This window comes from Microcaecilia unicolor, chromosome 6, assembly GCF_901765095.1.
Source record: "Microcaecilia unicolor chromosome 6, aMicUni1.1, whole genome shotgun sequence".
Taxonomy (NCBI): Eukaryota; Metazoa; Chordata; class Amphibia; order Gymnophiona; family Siphonopidae; genus Microcaecilia; species Microcaecilia unicolor.
The window spans coordinates 112,027,780-112,046,477 of record NC_044036.1 but is presented as its reverse complement, the minus strand read 5'-3'; the positions used below and the strand labels follow the sequence as shown (position 1 = coordinate 112,046,477).

General features: G+C 45.5%; 1 protein-coding gene across 3 annotated transcripts in view; it reads left to right on the top strand.

The window, feature by feature from the left end:
• The window catches only part of CDC14A (cell division cycle 14A), a 282,800-nt gene that overhangs the window by 28,381 nt on the left and 235,721 nt on the right, over positions 1 to 18,698 (top strand). For all 3 annotated transcript variants that reach the window (XM_030205744.1, XM_030205745.1, XM_030205743.1), the window contains exon 3: positions 12,780 to 12,855. In XM_030205744.1, coding sequence (XP_030061604.1) covers positions 12,780 to 12,855 — 76 coding nt within the window. The remainder of the gene's footprint in view (positions 1 to 12,779; positions 12,856 to 18,698) is intronic.

Here is an 18,698-nt window from a genome sequence, read left to right as displayed (position 1 = left end):
GCTAGATGGACCATTGGTCTGACCCAATATGGCTAATCTTATGTTCTCTCAGTGCCTTTCCCCACCAATTTCTAAATGCCAGTCAGCCATTTTGTTCCTTCTTTCTGTGGACTATTTATAGTCACATCTTCCCTCTCAGGCAACTTGTTTACCTTCTTCGATTTTGAAGTGAAGGACATTTGGCACTGGTGTCTCAGAGCACGTTCCAAAAGTATCTTGGCTTCTTTTTTTTTTTTTTTTAACTGGTGGTGGTATTTCTCTCAGCTCTTCCTTTTTCAGAGAATTGATACTAGGGATGATCTTTGCGGTCACTTTCTATTTTGGATACTTGGATGTGTTTTTATTTGTTGTCATTTACTATAATCCTGACAAATTCTGAAAGTTTTTCATTCATCTGGGGTAGTCTAGTTTGGACTATGTGGGCAGCATTTCTTTGGCTACAAGACCATGTTAACCCTTAATAAGCTGGTTTGCTGGATGATATTTTCTCTTCTTGCTTGCTTCACACACTGGCTGCTCTATCCTTTACACTCTTTCTCTATCATATTCTTCATGTACTGGCTCTCGTAAGTTCATGTGTGCTCACTTGTACTTCATGCACTGCCTCTTGTGTACTTCTCACACTGTGTGCTTCCCATACTGTCTCATATAATTATGGTTCAGTCTCTTGTATTTGTCTGTGCAGCTTTTCTTGTGCTTTTTCCCACAGTTCTCATGTACTGGGCAGCATAGTCTCTATGGTGTCTCTCTTCTCAGCTTTTTTCTTGCACTTACTGGCACAGTCTGTCTGGCACAGTCTGTTATTGCTTGGTCTCTCTGGTTCCTTATTGCACATGGTCTCTGGCACTTATTTGGCAGTCTCTGTTGTGTTTTCCCCACAACCTCTTTGGTGTTTAGTTGCGCAGTCTTTCTACTACTACTACTATTTAACATTTCTAAAGCGCTGCAAGGGTTACGCAGCGCTGTACAATTTAACAAAGAAGGACAGTCCCTGCTCGAAGGAGCTTACAATCTAAAGGACAAAAAATGCAGTCAATCAAATTGGGACAATCTGGATTTCCTGGATAGAGGTCCAATGGTTAGGTGGGCTTTAAGCAAGGATTTGAAGATGGGCAGGGAGGGGGCTTGGCGTATGGGCTCAGAAAGTTTATTCCAAGCATAGGGTGAGGCGAGGCAGAAAGGGCAGAGCCTGGAGTTGGCGGTGGTGGAGAAGGGTACTGAGAGGAGGGATTTGTCCTGTGAGCGGAGGTTACGGGTAGGGGCCTAGGGGGAGATGAGGGTAGAGAGGTAATGGGGGGCTGCAGATTAGTGCATTTGTAGGTCAGTAGGAGAAGCTTGAACTGTATGCGGTACCTGATCGGAAGCCAGTGAAGTGACTTGAGGAGAGGGGTGATATGAGCATATCGGTCTAGGCGGAAGATAAGATGGGCAGCAGAGTTCTGAACGGATTGAAGGGGGGATAGATGGTTAAGAGGGAGGCCAGTGAGGAGTAGGTTGCAGTAGTCAAGGCGAGAGGTGATGAGAGTACGGGTGGTGTGCTCGGAGAGGAAGGGGCGAATTTTGCTGATGTTATAGAGAGAGAAGCGACAGGTTTTGGCTGTCTGCTGGATATGGGCAGAGAAGGAGAGGGAGGAGTCGAAGATGACTCCAAGGTTGTGGGCAGATGAGACGGGGAGGATGAGGGTGTTGTCGACTGAAATAGAGAGTGGAGGGAGAAGAGAAGTGGGTTTAGGTGGAAAGACAATGAGCTCGGTTTTGGCCATGTTCAGTTTCAGGTGGTGGTTGGACATCCAGGCGGCGATGTCAGATAAGCAGGCCGATACTTTGGCCTGGGTTTCCGCAGTGATGTCTGGTGTGGAGAGATAAAGCTGGGTGTCGTCGGCATAAAGATGATATTGGAAACCATGAGATGAGATCAGCGAGCCCAGGGAAGAGGTGTAGATTGAAAAGAGCTTCACAGGTCATTGGACACACGGCTTCTCTGGGATTTAACTAGACAATTTATTTTCCACACAGTGCTTCATTACACATTCGGTTTCTCTGTGGTGTAAGCTAGGCCTCTCAGCAAAACTTCCTCTCATTATCCTTAGGAACTCGGATCTGCCTATCCTTTTGACTGTAGCTGTTGGATTATTTTTGTTCTATTAACAGATATCCCTGGTAATTTTGATGAGTCTCATTTCACGGCTTCACTGGATCTCACTTAGGCTTGCCTCACAAGCTTGGCTTAGCCACCACAGGCATTCAGTTTCACTTCCTTTAATGAGTCACTTCAGTGCTATGGTTGGAATTGGCTGGCTGTCTTCTTGCCTCTGCCTTCTCATGAAGGAGTGGCTGTAATTGGATATAGGATTACGTTTTAATTGGTTTGCCTGAATATCATTTCCTTCGCTGGTGTCGTATCTTCTGTATCTTCTCAAAAGCTGAAGTGCTTGTTCTTAGTATCGGTAGTTTTCCTTCCCATATTCTGGCTCCTTCATAATGTTGATGATGGAGATGTTTTGTCTTCTCTCAATGGCTGCTCCTTGATCCTCACCCTTCAGATGGTTGGTGGAGTCAGGCAGTTTTATTTAACTTATTCTTCCTCCTTTGCGATGGATGGCAGTTCTGCCCCCCCCCCCCCCCCGCAATATTTTTTACATTCCCATTACCAGTTGACTTTTGGCCTATCATCTGTCCTTTATGTTGTCTGGTTATTGGGTGCCTTTTAGTCTGTTTCTGTATATGACCCTGCAACCTTTTGAAATCTGTGTTTGATTCATTTCTGAAAGGTCTGAGCTTTCCCTTGACCTTGAGTGGGTTTCTCTGGATAACAGTCTCAACTTCCTTCCTAGTTGTGAGCTCTTTGCTACATCCCATATGTCCTGGATTGATCCATGGGATGAAAAGGAAGGAAAATTGTCTCAGCTGATCATTTTCTTTCCTTTAATCCCTTTACATTAAGGTGCATGCAGATAGAACCTATCAGGTACATGCCAGGAGCACATTATTCTCAAGAGAAGTTGAGACAGATTTCTCAGTCTCTTTCCCCTCTTTGGGGTTCTTTTATTTTAATAAATTGAAGTTTTGTAAGTTTCATGTTTTTACATTGAATTTTACTTCAGTTTTAGTGTCCAATAACTCATCTCTGTGGCAGTTGGCTTTCATAGCTTCAGCCTATGATAGGCCGTTAAGAATAAATTGGTTTTCTCACTGCCTTCTTTCTAAGCTAAGATGTGTTGTTTAGCTTATGCGTTGTATGCTGTATATGGTCTCTACTGCTTTGTCATTTGAAATGCTGAGGATTCTAGGGCTGCATGATACACTTGAGGGACAAATCACCAAGAAATACTTTTTCTCTGTTTCCATCTGCTGGACACAAGCTCTGGACTATCTATTGGGACTAGATGAAAGAAAATTAATATGTAATTGTAAGGCATAATTTTTCCTTCCAACAGCTGCAGCAGGGCTGGCTTAAGGAGTGAGCTAGTGGGATACTGACTCAGGGTGCCCAAGCTTAAGGACATTGAAAGCCCCTTCCAGCACTGGGAGCTTATTGCTGTGTTCTTCCGCTTTGCTTCTTTAAAGCTACTGACAGTTGCCTGCACACTGATTTTGAAACAGTAAACCAGACACTTCCTGTTTCTGGCCAGAAATATGAAGTAAACACGAGAGAGGCAAGTGACACTGGTGGTGAACAGGATAGATAATAACTAGCCCAGACAGAAAAGGATGAAAACCAGTATGATGAAAATCACATTATTGGTAAAACATCTCATCAGTACTGGTTTTCAGCCTTTGAAGTTTGGACTGGTTGTTATCTGTCCTGTTCACCATCAGAAAGAAATTATTTCTGGTTTACTGTTTTAGAACAGCTTTGTGCAGGTAGTAAGTGGTGGTTTTTAGAGGAGCAGAGCAGGGGAGGGAAGTAAATCCCTGTTGCTTTGTTCATCATTCTCAGGGACCAGGGGCTGGGGCAAGGACTAGGGCTGATGCTGGGAGTGGGAGATGCAGGAGTTAAAATTTTAGATTTTATGGATTTGATATACTGCCTTTCTGTAGTACAACCAAAGCAGTTGACATACAGTATATTATATGCAAGTACTTTTTCTGTCCCTACTGGGCCCTCAATCTAATTTTGTGTACCTGGGGCAACAGAGGCTGCAGTGGGAATCAAACTCAGTTCCCCAGGTTCAGTCCACTGCACTATTAAGCTATTCCTCCACTTCAGTGGGAAAGGGATGGACAGAATGATAGATGCTGAGGTAAGGTGTATTAAGGAAAGAAGAATACAGGGAGATGCTGGCTAAGAGGAGGAGGAGGAGGTATGGGGGGAATGGAATAGGCAACCTATGCTGGGGAAAGGAAAAAAAAAAGGCAGGATGGCAGATACCGGATACCAGACACATGAGAATTAGGGAGTTGCATAGGGTAAGAAATTTCACCCATCCCACAATAGAATCTAATCCAGTCCATACCCACCAATTCCCACAATTAATCTCCTCAATCCCAACCTATATCCGCAGGAGTCAACACTATTATTTACTTGCTGTTTTCTTCAACTCAAATATCCTCCTACTATTCAACCAATGAGTGTTCCAAGCCTCAGTCTGGTGTTCCAGCTATGTCTCTGGGCATTCCAAGCCTTATTCTGGCATGCCAACTGCCTCTCGCCTGTACATTCCAAGCCTCATTCTGGTACTCCAGTTGCCTCTCTCAGTGCTTTCCAAGCCTCATTCTGGAGTCACCAGAGATTTTGATTACACTCTTGCAGGAATCCCATTGTAACTTCTTTCATTCCTACAGTAATCCTGTGGCAACTTCTTTCGTACCCCTAGGAATCCCACAGTTCCCATTCCCGTGTAACTCTCTAATGAGAATATGGGAGTGCGTAGGTTCATACTTATGTGGATACCCTAAGATTTGGTGAGAGACCAGAAAAAGACAGACTAAGACTGATTGGGTATTGGCAATAGAATTAGGGATGGGGATTAGGTGAGGGATAGCAGGGATTAGGACGACAATGGGGACTAAGTGATTGGGTGAGAGGAGTATGAGTAGGACTGTGAAACTCTGTTCAAAAATATTTTTCGAGGGAGTTGATTTGAGGAACCTATAGTGCTTGGAGGTAGTTGAAAGAGACATAGGGCAATGGAGAGGGTGAGAGATAAGGAAGGGAACAGATCTTTTGCAGGAAGTGAGAGGGTGGAACTGGGTTAGTTAAAGGGGGAAATGGGTGCTGTAGTAGGAGTTAAGACATAAGAAAGGGTCTGGCGGTGGAGAGGGGGTGATTGACATGAAAAGAACTGGGTCTGGGGAAGGGATGAGAGGCAGAGTGGAAATGGAGGACTAGAGAGTGGCCAAAAGACTGGGGTAGGGGTTGGAGCGTAGCTGGAACGGAATGAAACATCTAAGTAACTGGAGAACTAGGGAGGAAACAGGAGATGGGAAGTCTGTAATCTTTCAGCTAAAGAATTGAAAAGGATAGGGAGGAATGAAATCTATAGGTAGATAACAAGGCAGATGAGAAAAAAGTAAGACTACAAGTTAATTGCAGTTAACTCTGCGATTAATGTATTAATTAATAATCATTATTTTTAAAAAACCCCAAAAAAAAAAAACGGTCATGATGCAGTGTCTCCTGTCTCTTCCGAACATCTCTTCTGCTGTCTTCCAATCCTAACTCCTGTCCTCAGCGCGATCCAGCACTTCCCCCCACCCATGATTCAACATAGAAACATCACCTCTCTGTGCCTGTCTACCTTGAAGGTGGTCGTCTGTTGATCCCCAGCAGCATTCCACATAATGCTGCCTACAACCTGCTCTGAATCTTTCCGTCTGGCCCATCCCACCTCTCCTGACCTCAATTCTGTTTGTGCATGGGCAGGATGGGTCAGAGGGAAAGTGGACTAGTCTGTAGGCAGCATATTTGCAATGCTGCCACTGCCGGGGATCAACGGAAGACCACCTTTAAGGCAGACTGGTGGTGGTGGGGGGAATTGATTGAGATGGCAGATGCTGAACTCTGGATGGGGAAGGGGAGTGAGTGGCAGACCCACTAGCACAATTGAAGGGGCCACTGGTGGAAGCTGTTGCTGAGGCAGTGAGTTCGAGCAACCATGAGAAGAGTTGTGCTTCTCATAGGGGTGGAAGGAGAGGTGCTGGACAATAGGAAGAAGGGAGGGGGAAAAGATAATGGATCCCAAGCAAGAAAGAGAGAGAATGGACCTGGGGGAAGAGGAGAGGGAGGGAAGGAAAGAAAAGATGTTGGGTCTGTTGGTGGAAAGGGAGATTCGACCCTTTAGGGGAGGGGAGGGAAGGGAGGTGGGATTTGATATGCAAATTCATGTGCCATTAGTTTTGATCATGGGGTACTTCTGAGGGATGAAGTTGTTTGACAGGTCCAGGCTGTCAAAAAAAAAAAATCCCGTACCTGTCATACAGGTCTCTCCTCCCTGCAGTGGCCTTCTCCCTCCAGCCCCCTGACATAAGGGCACAGGAGGACTGAAGTCTGGTGGACCTCTAGCGCCCCCCAACACAAAAAAATCCTCCCTGGTGATCCAGTGGGCAACATCCCCCCACTCGCCCTGGTAGTCTAGCGGCACCCTCACCTCCCTCCCCGAACCTTGTGATAACGAGGAGGTAGCACTCCCTTCTTTTTCCAGCACCACCTCTAAAATGGTGGTCCCCTGCCCAGCGCATCCTGGGATGCTCTGGGCAGGGTGCCGCTATTTTGGAGGCGGCACTGGAAAGAGGAGTGAGTGCTACTCCCTCATAGTCATCACAAGGTATGGGAAGGGGGTGAGGGTGCCACTAGACCACCTTGAAGGACGGGGGTATGTGGCCACCAGGGAGGATTTTTTTGTGTTAGGGGGGCTAGAGGTCCACAGGACCTCAGCCCCCCTGTGCCCTTGTGTCAGAGGGCTGGAGGGAGAAGTCCAATGCAGGGAGGGGAGACCTCCTGTATGACAAGTCTGGGCTTTTTTTTTTTTTTTGACAGCCTGGACCTGTCAAACAACTTCTTCCCTCAGATCAAAACTAATAGCACACATGAATTTGCACACTATTAGTTTTGATCATGTAGGCTTTAATCCCCCTGCACTAATTCTCCAGCGCTGCTCGGAACAGGGACGGGGATCTGGTCATCAGGGCCTGAATCGTTTGCCTGGTCATTTTATTTTTCCAGTCGGCTCTCTCCCCCACTTCCTCTAGTTGGTTTTTTCTCCAGAGTTCTTCTCCAAGATCTCATTTCCATTTTCCGTTCTTTCACACTCTTTGTTTTCTTGGGGGGAATCAGGGGGCTGGACATCCGCTGGACCTCCAGCCCCCGTGTTGGTGCTTGGAGGGGGCACTAGGCCACCAGGGCTTCAGCCATTGGGGTGGTCAGGGGGATTGACAGTGACAGCCCAGGCTGCCTGGCTTGGATGGGGGGGAGGGGTACAACACACAGGGGGGGTCTTAACCCTAACACCAGCTCTGAGCTGGCATGGGGTTAATGAGCTATTCTGCCTGTATGATCAGAGCGCTGTACACTGATCATATGGGCGGAATATTGCAGAGCTCATTTAAATCTAATTTAAATGAGCTCTGTGGTATTACCTGGCACCAGGGCCGGACTGACCGTTCCAGCAACCGGGCAGTGCCCGAGGGCCCAGAGGCTCTGCCCGGGTGCCTGCAATTCTCCACATTCCCACACACTACCCTTCTGCCGCGGCCACCACTGCTGTTGCTGTTAACAGCAGTGGCGGCAAAAACAGAAATAAAGATCGCGGAGCCGCACTGTTCCTCCTGTTCGCGGCTGCTGGTCCCGCCTTCCTCTAACAATTTCCTGTTCCGGGCCAGAGCCAGTCAGCTGTGAGTGGGAAGGGAACGGTGCAACCCTATGATCTTTTTTTTTCTATTTTTGCTGCCACTGCTGAAACAGCATCAGCAGTGGTGGCCGCGACCGGGGGGGGGGGGGTATTGGGTGGGAGTGGGGATAGTCTGGTCCTGGTGTGCCAGTGGTAATGGGGGTGTCCGGGGGGGGGGGGGGGTAGAGGATTTGGGTGTTGGGTGGGGCTGAAAAAAAGACTGCAGCACTGGATGGAGGGGGGAGAGTATGATAGTAAGTGAGGGTAGGGTAGAAGAGTGGGGATATGGGGATTAGGTGGGGTGATAGCGGGGACATATAAATTGAGCAGGGATAAGGAGGACCCCAGGTACAAGGTGACTGGGTGATGGGGAAGGACAGACGATGGATGAGAATGGAGTGGGGAGGGGGAACAAATGCCGGATGGAAGTCGAAGAAATGGGACAGATGCTGGATGGAGGGGGAAGGGAGATGCTGGATGAGGAGAGGGGACAGATGTTAGATGGAAAGAGGGAGAGGAGGGACAGACACTGGACGAGGGAGAGAGAAGGGACATATGCCAGATGGAAATGGGGAGAGGAGGGACAGACACTGGATGAAGGAGGGAGAGGGGATATAAGCTGGATGGAAGGGGGAGAGAGGATGTAGATGTTGGTTGGAACTGGGGGGAGAGAGAGGGGCCTGAGTGGATGGAAGTGAGGAGAGAGAGGGGCCAGATGCTGGATGGAGGAGGGAGAAAAAGAGGAGAGACTCTGGATGGAAGTGAGGAGAGAAGGGGCAGATGCTGGATGGAAAGGGGGGAGGAGAGGGGGCAGATACTGGATGGAAAGGGGGGGAGGAGAGGGGGCCGATGCTGAATGGAAAGGGGAAAGAGAAAGAGGGAGCAGATGCTGGATGGAAAGGGGGGGGGGGGGGGGGAAGAGAGAGAGGGCTAGATGCTGGCGAGAGTTAAGAAGCGATCGAGGAAAGAGACTGGGACCAACACAATTAGAAAAAAGTAAATGGCCAGACAACAAAGATAGGAAAAATGAATTTTATTTTTAGTTTAGTATAAAGTAGTGTGGTAGCTGTGTTAATAAAGAAAATGGAAATAAGATGATATCTTTATTGGACTAATGTTAATACATTTTTGACTAATGTTTGGAGACCCAACCTTCCTTTCTCATGTCAGAACAGAATACCTTAACAGCAGTATACTGTCCTAACCTGAGGAAAGAGATTTTGGCTTCTGAAAGCTAACTGGAAAATATATTTGATCCAATAAATTGGTATCATCATATTTTTCATTTTTTTTGTTTTGTGTGTATTTGTTAACCTATAGTATAGTGGTTGAAATATGTCAGTTTTTGAAATTTGCATCTGCGGGTAGGAAAGAACTGGGATGGTGGGGGTGTCGGCTGCGGCGGTAAGGGGGCATCGGGCAGTGACCAGGTGGGAGGGACCCAGACCACTCTTAGTCCGCCCCTTCCTGGCGCAGATGCTGTAGACCTCTCTGATCATATGTGTGAAGGTAAATGCGGGCGCTAGTCTGGTGCTAGTGGCCTCTAGCACCCGCATTTACCTGTGATCATCGGGGCCTCAGTTTTTTTGAGAATGAAATAGGTCAGCTTTAACCCCAAAATCTGGGTTAAGCAATGGTATTGAAGCCAATCTCGTGATATAAGCCCAGATATCTGGTTTATGCCACAAGTTTGGCCCTGAGATGAGGGCACATAAAGAAAAGCTGGCTCAGTGGTGCCATTGGCCCTTGAATGACTTGTGAGCTATAGCATAAATACTGATTCACAGTAACAAAGCAATTGCAGGACTGCACCTTTAGAACAGCAGCTCCCCACCCTCCAGACACACCATGAAATTTCTCCACTTGTTGCAGCATGTGTCTCTCTAGCTATTTTTCTTTTCTGCTGTTTTTTTTAAAGGTAATGTAGTATTTGATGAGTGATTGTTGTCTTTATCTGCCATCCAGCCTGCCCAGAGGATGTGTACAGTGTTAGATTTTCATGGTGTATGGTCTTGTGTTGTTAGTTTAACTCCATTTTTGAGTCACTTAAGAGAAGACTCTGTTGTACCTGGGCACTCTGAGCATATATAGTCGTACCTCCTAAAGTTCAAGCTCCTCCACCCTCTTTTCTGCCGAGATCTCTGATAAGGCAAATTTAATAGAAGCACTTATTAGCATTCAGAAAAAGCTGAATGAACTTTGACCAGTGAGCAGGGCCAAGCAAGAAGTACTGTAAGAGAGAAAGTGGAGGCGGTCTCAGTAAAGGACAGCCTTAGAAGGGCAAAGTTGGAAAAATGGTGTGAGGTTTTATCATGAATAAAGGGAGGTGGAACACAAAGGTGATAAATGGCCTTGAAGATGGAGAGGCAACATGACAGATTTGTACAGGAATCCTTTCTATTTATTCTCCAATATTTAACAAACACAACTCTCCATAGGTGACCTGCAGCATGAAAAGCAAAAAAAAAAAGGGGGGGGGGGGGCAGAACCCTAAGCAGTTTCGATGCTGGGTTTTAATGTTTATTGGCTTGTGAGTAGCACTGTAGTGTCAACATGTTCCCAAGTATTTTGGCACTCTGACAATAGAAATAGTCTGATCTCTTCTATTGCCAGCTTTAAAGAATACAAAGTGAAAGAGGCATTTTGCATTCTTACGCAACAGTTGGTTCCTAGCAGAAATATGCAGTACAGGGACTTGTGTGTAGAAAAACCTTCTGTGATTTTCTTTGGCGCTAATGAAGCATATTTTTCTCATGCCGTTATTAGTTCAGATTTGTGGGACAAGCAGCTACAATGCTATGGTAGCACAGTATTTGCAAACAAATGTTTTCTTTTAATGAGCTGTAATTGAAATTAGTAACTGTTAAACTTTTGTTCACTGGACTGAAATGCAGCAGATAGAAAAATAGGACAAATTATTGCCCGTTCTATGAATGTTCTGTTAGATAAAAAGTTACAAAATTGGATATCTTGCCTACCTGTGACTTGACAATTGGTATTCATCAGTTCCTGGTACATGTCTGCATTTGCGACACTCCTCCTCCTCCTCCCCCCCCCCCCCCCCCCCCGTTCTGTTAGTCACTATTTTGTTCTCAGCTCGATTTATGTGAGGCACAAAAGACATGCCGCCCAATATTCAAAGTGATTTAAACAGCCCAGAGAGGCTCTTGGCCATTTAAATCACTTATCCGTGGCTAACCATGAATATTCAGCCGTACTTAACTGGTTAATATCGCTGAACATTCGCAGTTAGTGCCTGAGCCAAAACCGGCTAACTTGTGGGCATTCCAGGGGCAGAGTTGTCATTTAAGTGCCAATATTCAGCCCTTAACCACATATGATAACCATACAAATAGGACTGCTTTTTATGCGGCCCAAATTATGCGGCTTATCTTATGCAGTTAAGGGCTGAATATTGCTCTTAACTATATAAATTATAATGGTCAACATATAACCAGATATTTAATGCCATGGCCTAGCATTGAATATTTGGGAATACAGCTGGCGGTGAACATAAAAGCGCTGACTGCTGCCAGCTGAATATCGGCTGGATGTTTTATTTTTGCTTTGTCTTTCCCTCAGTTGCTGCCTTATCAGGAAAGTGAGCACGTGGATCCCCAAACTCAGCTAATGTTTGGGCTTTTTAAATTTCTGAGTTCAAAAGATGTGAATGTATTTAACATTTAAAATTGTGAGCGCCTGCTAATGCAAGATACTGAGCACCTGAATGCTTGTAGACATCTCTACCACTTCTGGCATTTATTCAGACAACACACGGTACTTCTGGTATCAGACCTTTGCATGTATTTTACAAGTAGTATATTAGGGTATTGACCCCAGGATTCTATATATGGCATCTGAATTACCATGTGAAAGTCGAAGCATATTCTATAACAATGCACACACAACTTAATTGGTTAGCTAGCTAATCAGAGCTGTTAATTGCATGTTATGTCAATTACTGCTAATTGCTTTTATTTGAGATTTACACGCATAGCTCAGTAAGTGTATTCTATAACGCACTGCACCTAAATTTTAAGCCGCATAATTGAAAAGGGGGCATGACCAGGGGCGGGGCATGGACATTTCTAAGATCTATGCGCATTGTTAAAGAATGACTCGATCTGTACCTAATTTAGGCGTCAGGATTTACACCAAGCAAAATGTGGCCTAAATGGTTGCAACCAAATTTGGTTTTGTAGAGAGCCACTTGGCATATTCTATACACCTCTTGGAAATTTAAGCCTGTTCTATAAAATTTAGGCGTACTTTATAGAATACGCCTAGGCGTATTTTTTTTTCCGCACGGAGTTTTCAGGTGACATAAATAGAATCAAACCCTAAACGCAGAGAATTCTCCCAGTTAGAGAAGTATATGTTTTTGCTTTTTGAGTCCTTTTACTAAGAAACCTGGCAGGCTGCATCTGCATGAAGAGCAGAAGACGACTGCTTTTGTTGATAGCTTTGTTTATGAGCCTTGCTCTTTTTGTCCAGTTCTGAGAAGGCAACATTAGAAAAAAAAAGAATGAAACAGAAAGGTCCTTTAGGCTTCGGTAATTTGTTCCCCAGCCTACTCTACACATGACAAACCATTTTAAATACTAAACAGGTTTTTTTTTTTTGTCAGAGACCTGTTTTATTCAATAGGTAATTTTTCAAAATGTCACCAGAAACTGTGTACCATGCTAACAGCAAAATTTGTTTTATCCCTGTGGGAAAATATTAAGGGTAAATAAACTGGCTGAGTGTTGAATTGTTCTTATGTGCTTTTGGGTCTGATGATAATTTTTGTAATGTGTTTTTTTTAAGTGCAAGTTTTGCAAGCAGAAGTAAACTCTGCACTTTGAAAGGCAGGAAGAGTTATAGTACAATGTCTGTAATCTCACCTTGGAAAAGAATAAAACAAAATGATTATATTATTTTCTGTGGCTAACTTGCCTTTATTTTCAGCTTCTATGCAGATTTTGGGCCTCTGAACTTGGCGATGTTGTATAGGTTTTGTTGCAAATTAAACAAGAAACTCAAGGTGAGTGACTTTATTTTTGGTGTATCTCTCTCTCTGTCTCTCTGTTGATATTCTGTTCAGAGTGTTATTAGATATTTTGAAATCTGTGTGTTGCTTTGGTCTAAAGTGCAGCATTGTCCCTTGGATGGCTAACCGGCTTTGAAAGATGACATTGTTGGCTTGCCATGAGCCACATTCACTGGGGAAACTGATATCGATCCTTTTTGCTAAACAAGTGAACCACAAAGGACATGTTCACTTCTTTGGCTCTCTTCATCATGGCTGTATTGTAATATAAGTAAAGCTAATGTGTTTTTGTTTGGGGAAGGTGGGGAGAATGAAGGGGTAGAATTCAGATTTGCAAGCCGTGTAGCCTGACAAGGGCTTTGAACTGTTGGCAGTGCAAGTGATGAAGAACTAAATACATTCACTTCATAGACAATCAGAATTATGGATATGTGATCCCAGAAATACAGTATGTAAAAATACAGAATTGATGAAATGTTGCTCTACCTATCCGCAGCATTTTTGGTGGACTCAAGTGATCAAAAAAACATACATAGACAAGTAACCACAATTTATACTCAGAGGAGGAAGTGTATCAAGGTTGGCTTCTTTTAGTTTTTCAGAGGTTTATTAGGGAATTAACTGTGTAATAACAAGACAGCCAGAACTGATTAAAAAACAATCTCCATACCTCTACTTTAGATTTTTATCTTTGAAAACTCTGCTGTCCCAACCTCCCCTACCCCAAATAAAGTACATTCACTGGCATTCATCACTTTTTAGAAACAAAAAACAAAAGACTTACCTTCCTTAATTCAGACAATATCCACCCCTAACCCCTACTCAGAAAATTCCCCTTACTCCCCTTTAGCCAGCGCTAACCAGGAAGGGATGACAAACTTTCTTCCATATGATCAGCATGCAGACACCTCCTTTCACATATATAGCGAAGTTGAGTCATCCTTGTAACTAATAGACAGGTTCCCCAACTGCTTCTTGGAACATGCAAGAGTCAAACAAGCTGCATTAAGTCTGTTTGTTAACAATATATTTTTTTAACTCTGGCCATCCCCTCACCCCTGGGTTCCACAGTATTTCAGCCTGCAGCCAACACTGAAATCTCCCCTGTACAGGTTTCCAAAATGCTTGTGGTTAACACAGGTTTACAGTATGTGACCCACTGTCTCCCATTCCCCACAGTTCCTCCAACGCATAAACATGGCTAAGATGGTCTGGGGTAAGGTACCACCTATACATGACCCTAACACAGTTTTCCTGTGTATTTACAGCCCTTGAGGCTCATCAGGTTTTATCCATATCTCATCTTCATACTGGATCCCCAACTCTTTCTCCCAAAGAGACCTATGTGAAAATGTCACTGGTTGGGTTTTACTTAAATAATGATGAAATAAGTTTTCTCATGCTAACCAAATCCTCAAAAACATCTTCCAGGAAAGAGGCATCCCGTAAAATCCTCTATTTAATGTCTGGCTTTTAATAAAAAGTGAGTCAACTGATGATGAGCATAACAATCAAAACCCCATCTATTTACGGAGTCTTTTGGATCGTCCTCTTAGGTTTGTCTCCCTTCCTTCCTGTTTCCATAGTCGCCTCCATAGATTACTTGTGGTAAATCAAGCCCTGAAAATAAATGAAAAAAAAAAAAAAAATCCTGAGCAAGTGTGGCAAAAGGGACCAATGACCAGGTTAAGAAGAGACCCTTATCTGCCCATTGCTAGAGAACACTAGGTCCCATTCCCAGTGGAATCAGTGGGGATAATTGGGGAAAGTTAAAAATGAGGGACCCTACTCATAGCATCCCAGTAGAGAAAAGTACACTCAATAACAGGACAGATATTCTTTAGCAAAGACCTCCTCTTAGCAACCACAAGAGCAGCCCCAGCTTTCTGGAATCTGCTTGAAACTGTTCCGTTTTAACCCTGAGCTTGAAGGAATGGTTTTGAAACCATTCTACCACAGCTTTACTTGTGCTGCCTTATAATTCCAGGCTAGGATTGGCACTCCTGTAGCAACCTGTCCTAGATCTATACAGGATTCTTTTGGAGATCTGTGGGTGTGTATTATGCCAAACAAACTTTAGCAATCTATCTTAAATGGTGAATAAAAATCTCCCTGTAAGATAGGGAGCACCTGGAACAGATACAAGAATCTTGGTAAAATAATCATCTTAACTTTAGCTCCATTGTTCTGAACCAAAGGTTGTCATCCTTTCCTACCAGCAGGTGGAGGTAGAGAAAACTAGATTCTGCCAGTGACATCTAGTTTTCTCAGCATAAGCAGAGGTGCGCCTTGTAACAATAGAGTATTTTTCTCTACCTTCATCAGGTGGTAGGTAACTGTGCTGCTGTTCCTGGCCTTAGCTCCCTGCCCTTCTGGCCACAGCTGCTGCACAATGTGGTTGAGCCTAATGGCCACTCCCAGGTCACAGTCTCAGGATTGTACCTAGTTGAGCTCAGAGCTTGTTCGACAGCCCCCAGTCGCACTTTTTAATGCCACTATGTGAGGCTTTGGCTTGGTCCTGCGGGGCCTTGCCTAAGAAATGCTGGTCCCCATCCCCTCACCCCTGTTGCCTGTTCATCCTGTTTGGGTGTACTCCCCCACAGGCCCCCCCTGCAGCTCTCAAGCTTTTCAAAGGTGCTTGCTTTTGTAGCACATATACAAAAAAAAAAATAATTCTGACCTGGCTAGCTTCATGCTCTTGGTCATGGGCTAATGTTAGTGTAAAGTACTAAGTAGAGAATTTCCCTGTAGGTGCACCCAGAGAGAACTGGGGACAGCAGAGATGCTGGAGCCCTGTGCAAAGGTAGGCTGGGGCAGTCGGGCAGTCCATCTCGCCTCTGCCAGTAGGGCATGCTGGTGACCTTCAGAGCTAGCATCTGATCAGGGGTAATGGATTATTTAATAGTGTGTAAATGTTTCATTGTCTGTCTGCCTTTCTCTGAGTGAGTATTTCACATGTGCTGTTCCCCCCCACCCCAAGCTAAAATGGATTCATTCTTCTCACACAGTGTTCCTGCCAGGGCAGTTAGAATCCTCTCTTCTCTTTCCAGTCAGACAGAGAATAATTCGCTGGTCATGTGATGGGCTTTTACATTCTTCTGCCGGGGGTCCTGATGGGGTTCTTAAGAGCCCAATGGTTTTTTGGCTCCAGAGCTTGACCCAGTTGGTTAAGCAGGCCCTGCACAGGTCCCTCTTGGGATCTTATCCTAACCCTAACCCTCATCCTCTAGGGGGGGGGGGGGTGTCCATAGAAGTCCCGAGGGGATCTGCAGGGCCCTGTTTTGGGGTCTCAGCACTGTAGAATGGAATTTGTTGCTCCAGTGGGCCTTCTGAAGAAACCAGGCCCTCCAGAACAACCAGTTCTGTTCTACAGTGCTGAGACCCCAAAATGGAGAAGAACTCGGAGGTCCTCTTGGGTTCAGAGTCCCCTGTGAACTCCAGTTCCGAGGACCCTCCCTATTGGGGGGCTGTGGTGAAGTAGTCCCATATGTTCCGACTCTTTTGTCACACGGAGCTGTCTTGTCTGTTAGATGAGGTCATGGGGTCTGCACTTACTACTACTACTACTACTACTACTGCTTTTCATTTCTATAGTGCTACTAGACGTACGCAGAAGCCTTCTGCAGCCAAAGCATTTTTCGCCTCATAAGGCACTCATCTGCTTGATCAGGGCAGAGTTGGAGTCCTTGGGTAGTCCCTTCGGGATCGCCGGGGCTCTTGCTCATCTCAGTGCCTTTACTCAGGAGGTTGAGGGGTCTTTCTGAGGGTGGATGCCCTGGTTATGGTGGTCAAGCAGGTGACTGCTGTACCTGTCCAAGGGGGCTTAGCCCTTAGGGAGCTCCATGAAAAGAATGTGGAGCAGCAGCTCTGCCTGGCCTTTTCAATGTGGGATCCAGCTTTCTGGCTGCAATTTGTGGCGGTTATATAGCCCCATGCTGTGCTGGTTCTAGTGGTTGCAGGAGTCCCTGGAGATTTTTTGCCTGGAGTCCAGGACGGCCTTTTTGGGTGGATGTTTTATATGATATTGACAATTTGGTTTCCTGATCAGTTGCTGCATTGAGGATCATCTTTGTTTGTGGCTTTGCCACTGGTTGCAGCTTCCAAGAAGCTTTTGAGTCAGCTTCCCTTAGGAGATGTTTGCTCTTTGGTAATGATTTGGAAAAGTTGATGAAGAAAATTGGGGGGTGGGGGTGGAGAGCATGGTGCTCCATATCTCTGAGCTGTGGCAAGGGTGTGCAGTGATCTTTATCCTCAAGGGGGGCAGGCCAACTCGGCTTCGGAGACCATATTGGCTTCCTCGTAGGTCATTTCCCTCCTGGAATTCCTTGGCTAGGTAGTGAACCAAACCAAGAGCCATCTAGTCATGTCTTGGTCCCCGGAGTGTCTCAGGGTACGCTTTGACACAGCTGGAGGGGATAGTTTTTCTTCTGGAGGAGCGGGCAGAGAATCTCTGGGCGCAGTTGTGCCGGTTGTACAATCTCCTGGAGCCCACAGTTTGGGGATTACTTGCAGCTCTTGGGCTCCATTGCTGTGACTTTGGAGGTGGTGCCATGGGAGAGGGCTCACTTGCGTTTCCTACAGCAGGCCATGTTGTCCTTGTGGGTGCCATCCTCTCAGGACTTCCATTGTTCTTTCCCACCCACGCCCAGGGTGAGGATCAGTCTGGTCTGGTGAACCTTTCAAGAGGGGTCCCTCTGGATCCTCCTCAGTCACCATGGATGTGAGACTCCTCATTTGGAGAGCTCATTGTCTTGGGCATGTGGCACAGGACACCTATTCAAGCCAGCAGGTGTTCTGGTCTATCAACCGCCTGGAGACCCGAGCAGTTCGTCTAGTTCTGCAGGAGTTTCAGCCATTCTTGGAAGGGAAAGTGGTCATAGTGCTGTCAAACAATGCCATGGTGGTGGCATACATCAAATGAGCAGGGCGGAACCGGGAGTCTGGCGGTGACCCTAGAGATGGAGAGTCTGTCAGTAGGCAGAGACGCATCTGCAGATTCACTTGGTGTTCTGTATTGTGGGCAAAGACAATGTGCAGGTGGACTTTCTCAGTTGCGCTCTCCTGGATCCAGGAGAATAGAAGCTGAGGCTTCAGGCCTTTCATCTCCTTGTGGACTGCTGGGAGCCTCCTCAGTTCGACTTGATGGTGTCCAGAGCCAGTATGAAGGCAGAGTGTTTTCTGGTTGTACTGAAGCGGTGCAGTTAGCAGCTTTCATATATTGCTTTGAACCCGTCTTCAGAGTCTCTTTTTGGTATTTTTGCTGATGGCCCTTCCACTATTTGCTAGAAAGCCCAATGATGCTGTTGGCAAGGTTGGTTGCGGCTGATGGAACGGTCTTTGGAGGAGCCCAGGAATTATGCCTCCTTTTCAGACCAATGATGTCACTTCCTCAGTATCCAGGATTTTCTCTTTCGACTGAGATTTGGAGAAAGAACTCAAGCTGTCCGGGCCTATTTCTATAATGACCCCTGTTGGGAAATCCCATGTCCACCAGGCTTTGCTGTATACATGGTATGGAAGGTCTTTCTCTTCATGTAGAACATAAGGAGTATTTATACTGGCTTGTAGATTTGTTAACTGTTTGCTTTCATTTTCCATTGTGCGCTAGTAGAGGTGTAATTTTGTTCATAAATGTTCTGTTAAACAGTAAAGACAAATCAGTAAAGAGACAGTTTTCAAATAGCCTGTGTTGTTGCAAAGCACACACACACACTTGCAGCTGATTTCCAGATGGTTTCTTTCTGAATGCTAGTCTGTAAAGCAGATGCAGTGAAATCACCTATGTGCTTTGTACCTGCTTCTTGTGTAGTGTGCTGGCTGGGGGAGAGGTAGTAAAA